This window comes from Bos indicus, chromosome 19, assembly GCF_029378745.1.
Source record: "Bos indicus isolate NIAB-ARS_2022 breed Sahiwal x Tharparkar chromosome 19, NIAB-ARS_B.indTharparkar_mat_pri_1.0, whole genome shotgun sequence".
Lineage (NCBI taxonomy): Eukaryota > Metazoa > Chordata > Mammalia > Artiodactyla > Bovidae > Bos > Bos indicus.
Window position 1 is genome coordinate 46004296 of NC_091778.1, and position 12303 is coordinate 46016598.

At 50.5% G+C, this 12303-nt stretch overlaps 1 protein-coding gene across 1 annotated transcript in view; it reads left to right on the forward strand.

Moving 5' to 3' along the window:
• NMT1 (N-myristoyltransferase 1) overlaps positions 1-12303 on the forward strand; it is a 33676-nt gene that overhangs the window by 13105 nt on the left and 8268 nt on the right. Inside the window, exons 3-8 of the mRNA XM_019980760.2 lie at positions 1043-1187; positions 8069-8187; positions 8785-8876; positions 9731-9847; positions 10605-10775; positions 11604-11712. Coding sequence (XP_019836319.1) covers positions 1043-1187; positions 8069-8187; positions 8785-8876; positions 9731-9847; positions 10605-10775; positions 11604-11712 — 753 coding nt within the window. The remainder of the gene's footprint in view (positions 1-1042; positions 1188-8068; positions 8188-8784; positions 8877-9730; positions 9848-10604; positions 10776-11603; positions 11713-12303) is intronic.

The window sequence follows — 12303 nt, forward strand, 5'->3', positions numbered from 1 at the left end:
AGCCATAAAAGAAAAAGTAACAACTATCAAACTTCTCTGAAAAAGTCAAAAGATAACAAAGTGGGCAATTATTTGCACTACATAAGTCAGTCAGTTTAAACTAATGAAATAAGCAGGCCATTCACAAAGAAAAAGGTTTTTATATGAAAAGATGGTTCAACTTACAATGAAAATTAAAGCAACTATTTTCCCCCCCTAGATTGGCAGAGTTTAAGATTTGGTAAATCTAATGATGAGAGTCTTGAGAAACATACTCTCATATACTGTTCATTGTTTTCTTAATTGATACTCTCTTCTTAAAGAGTAAATTGATAATATATGTAATCTCAAATGTGCATCCCCTTTGATCCAGCAATCTTCCTTTCTTAAACTTTATCCTGCATAAGGACCTATTCAGTGAGCAAAAAATAGATGCAGAAGAAAGTTCATTATAGCACTGTCTGTAAAACTGAAGACCAGGATCACCAAATGCCCAGTGGGAGAAGGTTGGCCAGATACATTGTGGTCTGTGCTCATAGGGGAATCATAGGCAGGTCCACGTGACCCCCTGGAATGGCCTGTAAGATTCAGTATTTAAAGAAGAACAGTCAGTAAAATAATACTCTGCCATTCAGTTTGAGTTTTTGAAAATCGTGTGTGTGTTTGGAACTTGTATGCAGAAAAGTCTGAGATTATATTTTCCTTTTCCCACCCCACCTCCCAAATTTAAGACTGCTGATGACAAGGGTTATATTTGAGGGACACGACTGTTGGGTTTTTACCTTCTGTGTGTATTTACATTGCCGCATGTTTGAAATTTTACACTAAGCCAGGTTTTGCCGTCAAACATCATAAGACTAAGAAGAGGAGAAACCCTGTAGGAAGCACCCACCCACCACACGGCTCATCATCAATCACTCTTTCCAGTTGTCCTACAGCAGTTGACCTCTGAGAAGCCACACCCCTTCTTTGAGTTGTACTCCCTTAACTCCTGAACGTGAATGAATCAAAAATGCTTATTAACATAATGAGCCTTTTCTCTCCCCAACTTTGTCTTGTTCAGATGAACTCTTTGCCAGCAGAGAGGATCCAGGAAATACAGAAGGCTATTGAACTTTTTTCAGTGGGTCAGGGACCTGCGAAAACCATGGAAGAGGCTAGCAAACGAAGCTACCAGTTCTGGGACACGCAGCCTGTCCCCAAATTGGGTATGTATGTGCCTTCTTCCTGAGGAGAGGGCACGGGAGCGCCTGAGCCACGCTAAGGGTTCCACTCGGGATTTGTGGGGAAGGACAAGAGAGTCCTATTGTTCCTTGGTGGCCATTTTTAGAGGGTAGTCTTTACAGTGCGGTTCAGAAAAGACTGATGTTCAGGGACTTTATCATTTCACAGTAGCCCATATGGAGGATAAACAATGGTCCTTTTAGTCCATCATCATCCAGTATAAATCTGCAAAGAAAGACTGCCTTGGCACATGATGAGTGGGGATGTGCGCCCATGTATTGCTTCACACAGATTTTATAGAGACTGTCTTGTATATCTGGGCAGGTGTTTAATCCGGAATGGGCCAGTCCCCCACCTCCTCCCTTGCCTTTCAGACAGTGTGTGCTGTGCTGACTGAATGCAAAATGACTTGACATTTTGATTAACGGTTATGGCTTAACACCTGGACTACTATATACAGGTTTGGTTGGCACCTCTTCAAAAAGCTATGATGAACTCTCAGAAGGGTGGGACGGGCAGAAAATAAGTGCATTCCAGAAGGGACTGGTTGTAGCAGGTTAGAGATGCCTGCTGACACCCAGCCACAGCTCGCCTCCATGGTGACTGCAGATGGCATTATTGCCAGGAAGTTTCTGTAGTGATTGCGTCATGATTCTGGACCCATCGGTAGCCCAATTTCTATTTTCTGTGTGACTGGAAAAGTAGGTATGTTAAAAAAAAAAAAGTATGTGTGAACCACAAACGTAGGTGACTTTCAGGCTGTCCGTGTTAAGACACGGTGAGAGCTGACTGTGTGTGGTGGGGAGGAGGGCCAAGGGCACAGCGGAAGGCTGGTAAGGGGAGGGGGCATCTGTGCCCAAGGAGAGTCGTCTACTCCAGAGCGTGCCCCTCCAAACAGCAGGGTGGGCGGGCATTGCTGAACAGCTGGTAGACACGCAGACGCTCAAGCCCCGGGCCTGCAGAATCAGAACCTGGAGGGGCTTTGCGTCCACTTTGAAAGTTTGAGAAGCTCTGCTCTGAAGCACATGGTTTGCAGGCAGCTTAGTCACAGTCCAGAAACAGGCTGAGATGTGTCCCTATGGGGTGGAGAGCAAAGCAGTGCCCAGGTCGTTATGGGTGGTGAACGGGCAGCAGGCACTGTTCTATTGAAGTCTATTGACTAGAACCCTGCCCTGACCCATCCACCAGGTCTGTCGGGCTGCCCAGGCCATCCAGGTTCCAGGCCACTGGCTAAGCCCCCCAGCAAGGCTTTGGATCACATGGACATGAATCTGAGCAAACTCTGGGAGATAGTGAAGGACAGGGATGCCTGGCATGCTACAGTCCATGGGGTCACAGAGTCAGACGCAATTGAGCGACCGAACAATAAATGCTGTTAGACGGGCATTACTAGCAACGGGTCCCAGTGACCACTCCCCCAGGAAGAATCAAGAGCTACACGCTCCACCTCTAAGTGGATTACACAGAGAGACATTCAGAGGAAGCTGACATGCATCTTTACTGGGTTTTGTGGGGTTTTTTTAATATTTATTATTTATCTGTTTGTTTATTTGACTGGTCTGGGTCTTAGTTGTGGCATGTGGGATCTTTAGTTCCGGTGTTTGAACTCTCCTGAGTTGCCTCATGTGGGATCTTAATTCCCCAACCAAGGATCAAACCTGGGACCCCTGCACTGGGAGCGTGGAGTCTTAGCCACTGGACTAACAGGGAAGCCTCCACCTTTGCTGTGTTCAGATGGAGTTTTGGTTTGATTTGATTTTTCATTAAGAATTTGCAAACGGGTGACTTCATTCTTCACAGACATGGCACCTGGTCAGGAGGCAGGTTAGCATAATGGAGTTCGCTTCTCTCTTGCTTCAGCTCATTTGCTCTTTGTTGTTTGCCAAAGTTTCTCCACCTGTAAATTAGAGGGCGCTCCAGTTTTATTCTCAGAAAGCTTATGAAAAAGCCACAGTACTCCTCACCGGAACCTGGATGATCTCGGAAAGGGGAAATGAGGCTCAGTTTTTTGTTTTTTTTTTTTTTACTATTTATTTATTTATTTGGCTGTATTGGGTCTTAGCTGAGGCATGCATGATCTCTGACCTTCGTGGTGGGATATGGGATCCAGCTCCCCAACCAGGGACTGAACACCGGCCCCCTACACGGGGAGTGTGAGTCCTAGCCACTGGACCGCCAGGGAAGTCCTGGCTCAGTTTTGTTTCCTCACCCCGTGCCTGTGGCAGCGTGGAGTGTGGGACTTTTTGGAAGAGGGATCACTGCGAGTGTCTGGCCAGTCTGCCTTTCAGGTCAGTCAAGTCCAAATAAAGGATTCCTCCTCTGTGTCTGAGTTAGCCGATAGAAAGTACTGCATCACAGGCATCGGGTGGTCCACGTGGCTGAGGTGTCACCCTAGTTCTGCTTCTGAGTGTCCTTTGGGTGGTGTCATTTATAGCTTCTTTCTTTCATTTTTTCCACTTAAATGAGGGCTAGTAATTTTGAATCTCAAGCATATCAAATGTCCTGTGTTTGCCGCACTGCCCGACTTGTGGGGAGAGTTAGAATTAGATTGTATTCCACTCAAGAGACCTAGGGGCTTCCCTCATGGCTCAGACGGTAATGATTCTGGCTGTAATGCAGGATACCCAGGTGTGATCCCTGGGTTGGAAAGATCCCCTGGAGAAGGGAATGGCTACGCACTCCTGTCTTCTTGCCTGGAGAACTGCATGGACAGAGAAGCTTGGCAGGCCCATGGGGTCTCAGAGGACTCAGGCACGACTGAGCAACTAACACTTTCAAGAGACCCAGAATTCTTTAAAGTCATCCTCCTAATTTCAAGTAGACAATCATCCTAAGTTCACCATTGAAAGGCTTCTAAACAGCCAGTGTTTTCAGCTGTATAATAGTTCTCTTGTGTGCCCAAATCAGCTTCTCATCCCCTTTTTCAGACTGTGTCATTCTTCTTTTTAAAAGTCACTCCTTTTCCCACACTAATGGAAGGATGAGGAATCCTTTTTCTTTGCCTGACCTTAGTGGGTTGGAATCTGGCCACAGTTAGATTAGTTTGGAAAGTAACTCTACCAAAGAAAGGGAGAATGCCGACTTGGGCTTGGTTGCCCTGGGCCCTGAAAGAGAGGTTTCCTCACTCTGTCCTTCCCTTGTCCTGCTTGCTTGGCTTAAGGTCTCCCAGATCTCGCATTCTTTTCTCCCAAGTCCTTCACAGTTGCCCTGCGGCGCTTACTTTTGGATCTTGAGTATTAGAAGGCAGAAAGAGAGTTTAGGGGTAGAGTGTGCAGAAAGGAACCATTGAAAGCCCAGGTTTGTCTTTCAAAGTTCCCAGTGTCTTCCACAGCCGGTTCATGGAAGCCCGGAGACAATTGGCTGCATTTCTGCCCCCTGAGAAGCAGCCCCCACCTCCTTGGCCAGAGGTGGTCGTGAGCCAGTAGAAGGTGGCGGGCAGGACCCCTGGGCTGCTCTCAACATTGCCGGCACCCCAGACTGCGAGTCTGTTCTGAGTGGCTGCTTCTTTCTCAGTGTTACCTCTCACTCTGCTTTGTCAGCTTTGTCTTGCAGATGGTAAATAGCCTTGAGATAACCTATGAGATGAAGAAGGCAATGACACCCCACTCCAGTACTCTTGCCTGGAAAATCCTCTGGACGGAGGAGCCTGGTAGGCTGCAGTCCATGGGGTCGCTGAGGGTCGGACACGACTGAACGACTTCACTTTCACTTTTCACTTTCATGCATTGGAGAAGGAAATGGCAACCCACTCCAGTGTTCTTGCCTGGAGAATCCCAGGGACGGGGGAGCCTGGTGGGCTGCCGTCTATGGGGTCGCACAGAGTTCGACATGACTGAAGTGACTTAGCAGCAGCAGCAACCTATGAGAACAAGTTTGTCAACACACAGATCAAGACTTACCAGTTGAATATTTTGTATACAAATTCACTCAGTTGACAAGCACTTATTGAGTGCTCTTTGTACAATTCAGACCTCAGGATGTCACTGCTCCCTACCATCCCCCTTAAAGACCCATTCAGGATGTCCCACAGCCCTTCGGATGAAGTCCAGCCTCTCGCAGCTTGCAGGGTCCTCCACGATTGGCCCCCGCTCTTCTCTTCAGCCTTGTCTCCTAGTTCCTTTCCCCTGCTTTCATCTCCAGGTCTTGACTCTGTTCTTCCGCAGTGTACCCACCTTCCCTGCCCCACCCAGTCTACCCCTGCCTAATTCCTAATTATCCTTGAAATCACATCTTTTTTTTCTTTTTATGCAGGATCTTAGTTCCCTGACCAGGGATCGAACCTGTGCCCACTGCAGTGGAAGCACGGAATCTTAACCACTGGACCGCCAGGAACATCCCTGAGGTCACATCTTTAGATGTTTCTTCTAAGAGGTCTTTTCTCCATCTCCTCCTCATCCCCCCATACTTCATTATTGCGGACTTTCATTATGCTGAGTGGCAAGTGCCTGCTTGCTTTGTCTCTTTGGGCCCCATGATGACAAGGACCTGCATCCATGTCATTCACCAGCTCCTGCCCCAGAGCTGGCGCTGTCTAGGATTCTGAGAACAGATGGTGAAGGTGCAAATGGCAGTGCCTGGTGTGGGCAGGACCTGGTAGCCAGCCTGAATGAAATGATTTGGCCTTGAGACTATTGTCATCTGGTGAGGAGGATCACTTGTATCTTGTCTGTGAGAGCATCTTGGGGAAAAATGATAAAGGGTTCTGAAGTTTAAATAAAAGGGGGTATAAACTCAAAACAAGATAGGGAAAATAGATTAGCACCTACTCAAGACTAGAGTAGGGATCCGTGGTGTTTCCCAGGGGTCTGGCCCTTGGCTTATAAGGCTCAAAAAATTATACATGGCAAGGAAATGAAAGTGGATTGACTTCTAGTCAATTAATTCACAAGGACTACTTTACAAATTAATCAAAAGGCCAGTTTCTAAACTAGGGGAGAAAAATATAGCCTTTCTCCCAAGGAAACCTTCACTTGAGAGCAGCTTATAAATAGGAGTCAACCGGATTCTTCCTTTCTGTGACCCCAGTGTTGCCTGTTTGCAGTCTTTGACCCTTAGCACATTGGTTATGACTTGTTTCTTGACTGTTTCCCCAGAAGATGGTATGTCTTGTGAGGCCAGGGACATTTTCCCAGCCCTGTCCTGGCGCATGATGTCCAGCCGGTGTTCAGTAAATGTGCTGGGCGAGAGTTAGATGGTCAGTCCTCATGGTGTTTTCCTTGGCTCATGGCCAGATGCAACCATTTCCACTACACCTGCCCCACTGATCCATCCCTGGTAGGGTCCACAGTTGCCTGTTACACATTAGAACGGTGTGTTTGGGTCAGGAGTCTGACCATCAGTAACAGCTTGAGCTGAATGACAAGAATGTGCAGAGCCCTGTGCTGGGAGCCATGGACTCAGTGGGTCCTCTGTAAAGGCTCCTTATTTATTTTTTAAAAATTTTTGTTGTCTTCTCTTTGTTTTTGTTTGTAATTGGAGAATAATTGCTTTACAGTGTTGTGTTGGTTTCTGCCATGCAACAGCTCGAACCAGCCGTTAGCACTGTATCTATCTCCTCCCTCTTGAGCCTCCCTCTCCCACCCCTGTCTGCCCCTCTAGGCCATCACGGAGCTCCGAGCAGGGCTCCCTGTGCTGTGCAGCAGCCTCCCACTAGCTCACTGGCTGCTTTACGCATGGTGGTGTATGTATGTCAGTGTTGCTGTCTCTCTTCAAAGACTCCATTTTTTTTTTTCCAAAATTTTATGTATTTATTGCTGTGCTGAGTCTTCGTTGCTGCACAAGGTCTTTCTTTAGTTGCAGTGAGCCAGGGCTCCTTCCTAGGTGTGGTGCGCAGGCTTCTCATCGCAGCGGCTCCTCTTGTTGCAGAGCGCGGGCTCAGTAGTTGTGCCGCACAGGCTTAGTTGCTCCACAGCATGTGGAATCTTCCCGGCCCAGCGATGGGACACATGTTCCCTGCATTGGCGGGTGAACTCTTAACCACTGGACAACCAGGGACGTCCCGAAGACTCCGTGTTTAAAGTGTGCTAAACATTCCCTCTTCTGAGTTGTGAGCATGAACGAATAAGCTCTGAACTGTAGAAACTACCAGGGCCAAATAATTCCAGGGGCCGAAATGATGTGGCTGATGCGTCCGAGTTCTGTCAGATAGGTTTGGTTTGGCTGGGGCTAGGAATCAGGGCTCTGTCTTCTCGGCATCCCCTGTACCCCTTGTGTATTGCACAGGGGAGGGGTGTCTATCCTGTGGGGATGTTGTGTCAGGGGGCGACTTCCCAGCAGTGTGGTGTAGACTCAGTGATTCAGCCCAGAGGCACTCACAGTGCTCTGTAAACACCGTGGGCCCGAGTTGGCAGCTGCAGTTAACTGGCCCCTGTCGGTGAAAGCCCAGGCTGGCAGGACCCAGAGAGAGCCCGGCGCCTGGACGCCATTGTCCACCTCAGGAATGGGCCTGGTAGATTGTCACTGCTGTTGACACAAAAGCTGCCTTGTTGCAACTCCTTATAAATCCATCCAGGTCTATGGGCCTGGGCCAGAGCCATGACAACACTCTATACCAGCTGGGAGGCAGGAAGCCAAGTTAGCCAAGATACATGTTTGTCATTTAGTAACTGAAGGGGGATTTAAAAGAAGGTCCAAGACACCAGCCACCTTGGCTCCCAGGATTGTTCTGAAGTTTGGCCACAAATTGGCCCTCAGTTAGGGGCCAAGGGTAGCCGGAGAGACGGTCTGCCATTGCCAAGGAGAGAGTGTTCTTTGGATGGAGGGCTCCTGGGGACAGGGGGAATTTGCTGAGGTCAGTTTTTGAGCTGAGCCCCTTCCCTCCCCAAGAAAGCCAACGATGAAACTCATGGCTGTGCTCTGCTTGCAGGAGAAGTTGTGAACACACATGGTCCTGTGGAGCCTGACAAAGACAACATCCGCCAGGAGCCCTACACGCTGCCCCAGGGCTTCACCTGGGACGCCTTGGACCTGGGGGACCGTGGTGTGGTGAGTAGGCCTGGGCTGACCAGCAGCGTGGACAGGGCACCGCGTTCACCGAGAACGCAGCCAAGGTGGCTTCTCCTCGGGCCTTCCTCGAGGACTCTTCTAAGAAGAGCCGAGCCAAGCAGGGCTAGCAGATCCCTCCCATCTGTTGCCTCTGGGATCTGCCCACGACTCCGCCTGAATAGCACACAGCATCTCTGGCGCGTTGAGAGTTAACCCCTGCAGCTCGCTCCCCAAGGTGGATACCTCTTCTTCATGCTTTCATTTTCCCTGTTCGTCCGTTCATTCAGTCCCTTGTCTTCGCGATGGAGTGGTCTGTTACTTGGATGACATTCTTGGCCTGCCACACTTCCTGTGCTTAAGTCTGCCCCTCTACCCCTGGTGACTCAGTTTCCCTCTTAAGCACTAGATTGCTTGTTCCAGGAGTCCCTGCCCTGCCCGGATGAAAAGGATTTGTGAGATTAAATAGAGTTTTTGGTAGTATGCCTTGTTCCCAACAGCTTGGAGCCCCAGGGTATTGGCCTTGGTTTCCATGCCCGCCCCCCCACCGCCCCCGCCTCTGGCAGAATACTTCTAAGGCGGCTCCTCTTCTCTCTGCAGCTGAAAGAACTCTACACTCTCCTGAATGAGAACTATGTGGAAGATGATGATAACATGTTCCGGTTTGATTATTCCCCAGAATTTCTTTTGTGGTGAGTTGTAAGGACTTCCCTACGGTTCTGAGGCCACAGAGCAGAGAAGCAAGGCGCCAGATTGCTCATCCCTCCTAAGTGCCAACCTTTTAATGGCAAATCAGTGTGTGGTTTTTGAGATTGCTTCCAGTGGAGCTCAGAATTGAAACTTTATTTAAGGCACAATGACTGGGTGAGAAATTCCTTTATGGAATTGGTACCCAGAAGAAAAAATCGTCTGTTGTATGATGACTTTAGGTGAGAAGGGAAGGAGGGATGAGACCTGCTAAGATTTAAAAGAATAGAGGGTCATTTTCAGTCTTATTTCCTGAGCATGTTTGGTTGTATAGAAATGGCCTTGCCTGGCTGAGCACTCCTTCCCCTTTCCGGCCTCATTTAATATCCAAGGAGGTAGGGCATGAGGCTGGCACAGAGGGGACCTGTCTGAAGGGGGAGGGAAAGGAAGACCGCCAGAGTGGAAGGCGGGGAGGAGATGGAGCCCAGAGCTCCAGAGGCTCCACAGCCGGCTCCTGACCACGGGACCCGCTGGATTTGGAGCCAAGGAGGCTGGGGCTCCAGCTCAGGCTGTCAGAGTCAGTGAGCACAAAGAAACTGGATCAGTATGAAATCTTCAGTGTGACAGCCCTGGGTTGGGTAAATAGGCCAAGTGGACTGAGCAGCAAGAAAGGGCTGTGACTTGGTCCCATTGGTGTCCAGGAGGATTTGGCCTGAAAGTGGATTTCAGAGAATTGAGCTGTTCCCTCCCCAGGGAGATGGTAGCATGAGGTTAGAGCCAGACTCGGTGGTGGGCCCAGACAGTCTGCCCAGCCCGCTGGCAGGCAGCCCCGTGCCCACAGCTCCTGTCTCTCTTCCAGGGCTCTCCGGCCGCCTGGCTGGCTCCCCCAGTGGCACTGTGGGGTTCGAGTGGTCTCAAGTCGGAAACTAGTTGGGTTCATCAGCGCCATCCCGGCAAACATCCATATCTATGACACGTAAGCACCAGCGCCACCCCCGACCCGTGTCCCCACCGTGGAAAGTGGGGGGAAAACATATACATAGCTTCCATAGAAGCAGGAGGGAAGTTCCCCTGAAGGGAGGGAACTTGGGTTCCTAGGAATAGAAATTCATAATAGGAACTGCCCATCTTGCTCTGAATTGTTGCTGGAGCTCTTGTCTGTGACCTGGGCTGGAAGGGGTCCGCCCTGAGGGCTGACCCACTCCCTGACCAGCTTGTTGGCACTTATGCCAGTCATGCGTCGCCATGCTCGAGCCACTCAGAAGTGGGCTGGTGTGACTCATACCCACGGTCGCGGGGCCTTCCAGCTCTGCTCTTCGTTTCTTTGGAAATGTCAGAACCATCTATCTACCACAGCCTTCTGCGCTTGGGGGAGTCAGAACCCCTGAAATCGTAGGATAGTCCTTGACTTCTGTGGGGTTCCTGATGGCTGAAGATGGGGCTCGCTCAGCTTGCTCTGGGGGCTTCACCAGGAAGATGCCGGTGGTGCCTTAAATAAAGGAGTTTGCTTGAGTCCCTCTTTGGAAGTAGAGTCTGTGTTGAGGAGAGACCAGGTTCCTTGCCTAGTGCAGCAGAGCAGGGCAATGGGAGGGTGTTCCTAGCTGCTGAGCACAGGTGGGGCCAGAACACGAGCCTGTGCTGGGGGCCCCGCTCCCTACACGGGCCTCCCATGCTTTAAGGGATGGCCTCGCCTGTTAAAAGCCTCGACCCTGGGTTTTCTCTTGACTCTGCAGAGAGAAGAAGATGGTAGAGATCAACTTCCTGTGTGTCCACAAGAAGCTGCGCTCCAAGAGAGTGGCTCCAGTGCTGATCCGTGAGATAACCCGGCGGGTTCACCTGGAGGGCATCTTCCAAGCTGTTTACACTGCCGGGGTGGTGTTACCAAAGCCTGTCGGCACCTGCAGGTAAAAACCTCTTCTTGGAGAGGTTCTCAAAATGGTGGTGTGCCCACTCTAGTTGGGGAGCTTGTGTCACCATGAGTCACAGCTCTGCCCCTCAGCTCAGTGCATGGCCGAGAGCATCCGCTGTTCTGGTGTCTGAAAAGGTGGGGGGTGGTGCCCACAGGAGCCGAGTAGGGCACACGGGGAGTGAAAGGGAGTCAGTAGGAACGACAGCCTGCACAGCGCATGCCCTGTCCAAAGGGGTCAGGCTTTCTTAGCTCCCTCTGATTCCTGCCATGTGGAAATGGCAGGGGGTCAGTCTGCTGGGGGTTTGTTTTAAAGGCTGAGCCCAAATCTGGTTCTTTATGGTAAATGTCCTATAGTTTTAAATGAGTGGCTCTGTTTTGTTCTGAATATTATGTGGGCCAAAGAGAGCATGTCTCATCTCTGTGAACCAAGCAAAACCTCTGTCTTTGAAAGTTCTTTGGAACAATTGAGTACTCTCTGCCTTAAGAGCTTGTAAAGTGAAAACATCAGTTAGGTGCCAAAGAGGAGGGAGGCAGAGGCCGGACGTTTGGAGAACCTCAGGTCTTTTCCACTGATTTGATTCCCCGAGTGAGGACTCCTGTCCCAAGACAACTGCTGGTACGGAGGAGGGGCTTGTGAACTTGAGGAAGAAATTATGGGAAGAACTGTGGCCGCTCTGCACTCACTGTGGGGTACGGAGCTCCTGGGTGGCCGGCTCAAGTGGGGCCTGATGGCTCTCTCATGCCACCTGCTGGCCATCTGGAGAGGTCCTCTTAGTGTGACTTGCCACGGCCCTCTGAGGACAGGAGGTCTATGTCCCCACAGGTACTGGCATCGGTCCCTAAATCCCCGGAAGCTGATTGAAGTGAAGTTCTCCCACTTGAGCAGAAACATGACCATGCAGCGCACCATGAAGCTGTACCGACTACCAGAGGCCAGTGGGGCCCCGGGGCCTGGGCAGGAGCGGGAGGGTGGCGGGGGGGGGGTGGCGGGGGAGTGGTGGAGGGAGGCCTGGAGACCGGGAGAGCCTGGTGGGGCCTGAGCCAGGGGCAGGGGGCTCTCTTACCAGAAAAGCAGCCCAGCCCATGGTTTCCAGATTCCTGGCCTTGCCCTTTCTCTCCTCTTATCTGTAGCCTGGGTTTTATTTTAGTTGGACTTTCTGTTTTCCCAAGTCTGCACCTGGACTCGCTTCTCTGCCATCTGTTGGCAGACTCAGAGAGCGCCTATTTTGTAATCTCAGCCTGAGGGCAGCACAGTGGGGAGAGGAATCTGCTGTACTGCAGCCCATCCCAGGACCAGTGTAAACGAGCCATAGAGTATCTGTTGCTACTTCTGCTGAGTCGGGTAGAGGGTGGGTGACTGAGCCTGCGAGGGGAGCTGAGATTTCCAGGCTCAGTCCTCCTGCTCAGATTTTGCCGCTGAAGGACCAGGCAGCTTCGGTGAGCTGGTTTTCAACTCTGGGCCTTGGTTTGCCTGGTTTGCCAGTGAGATGGATGCTCCTGGGTCTTACAGTCCTTTCTCTTCC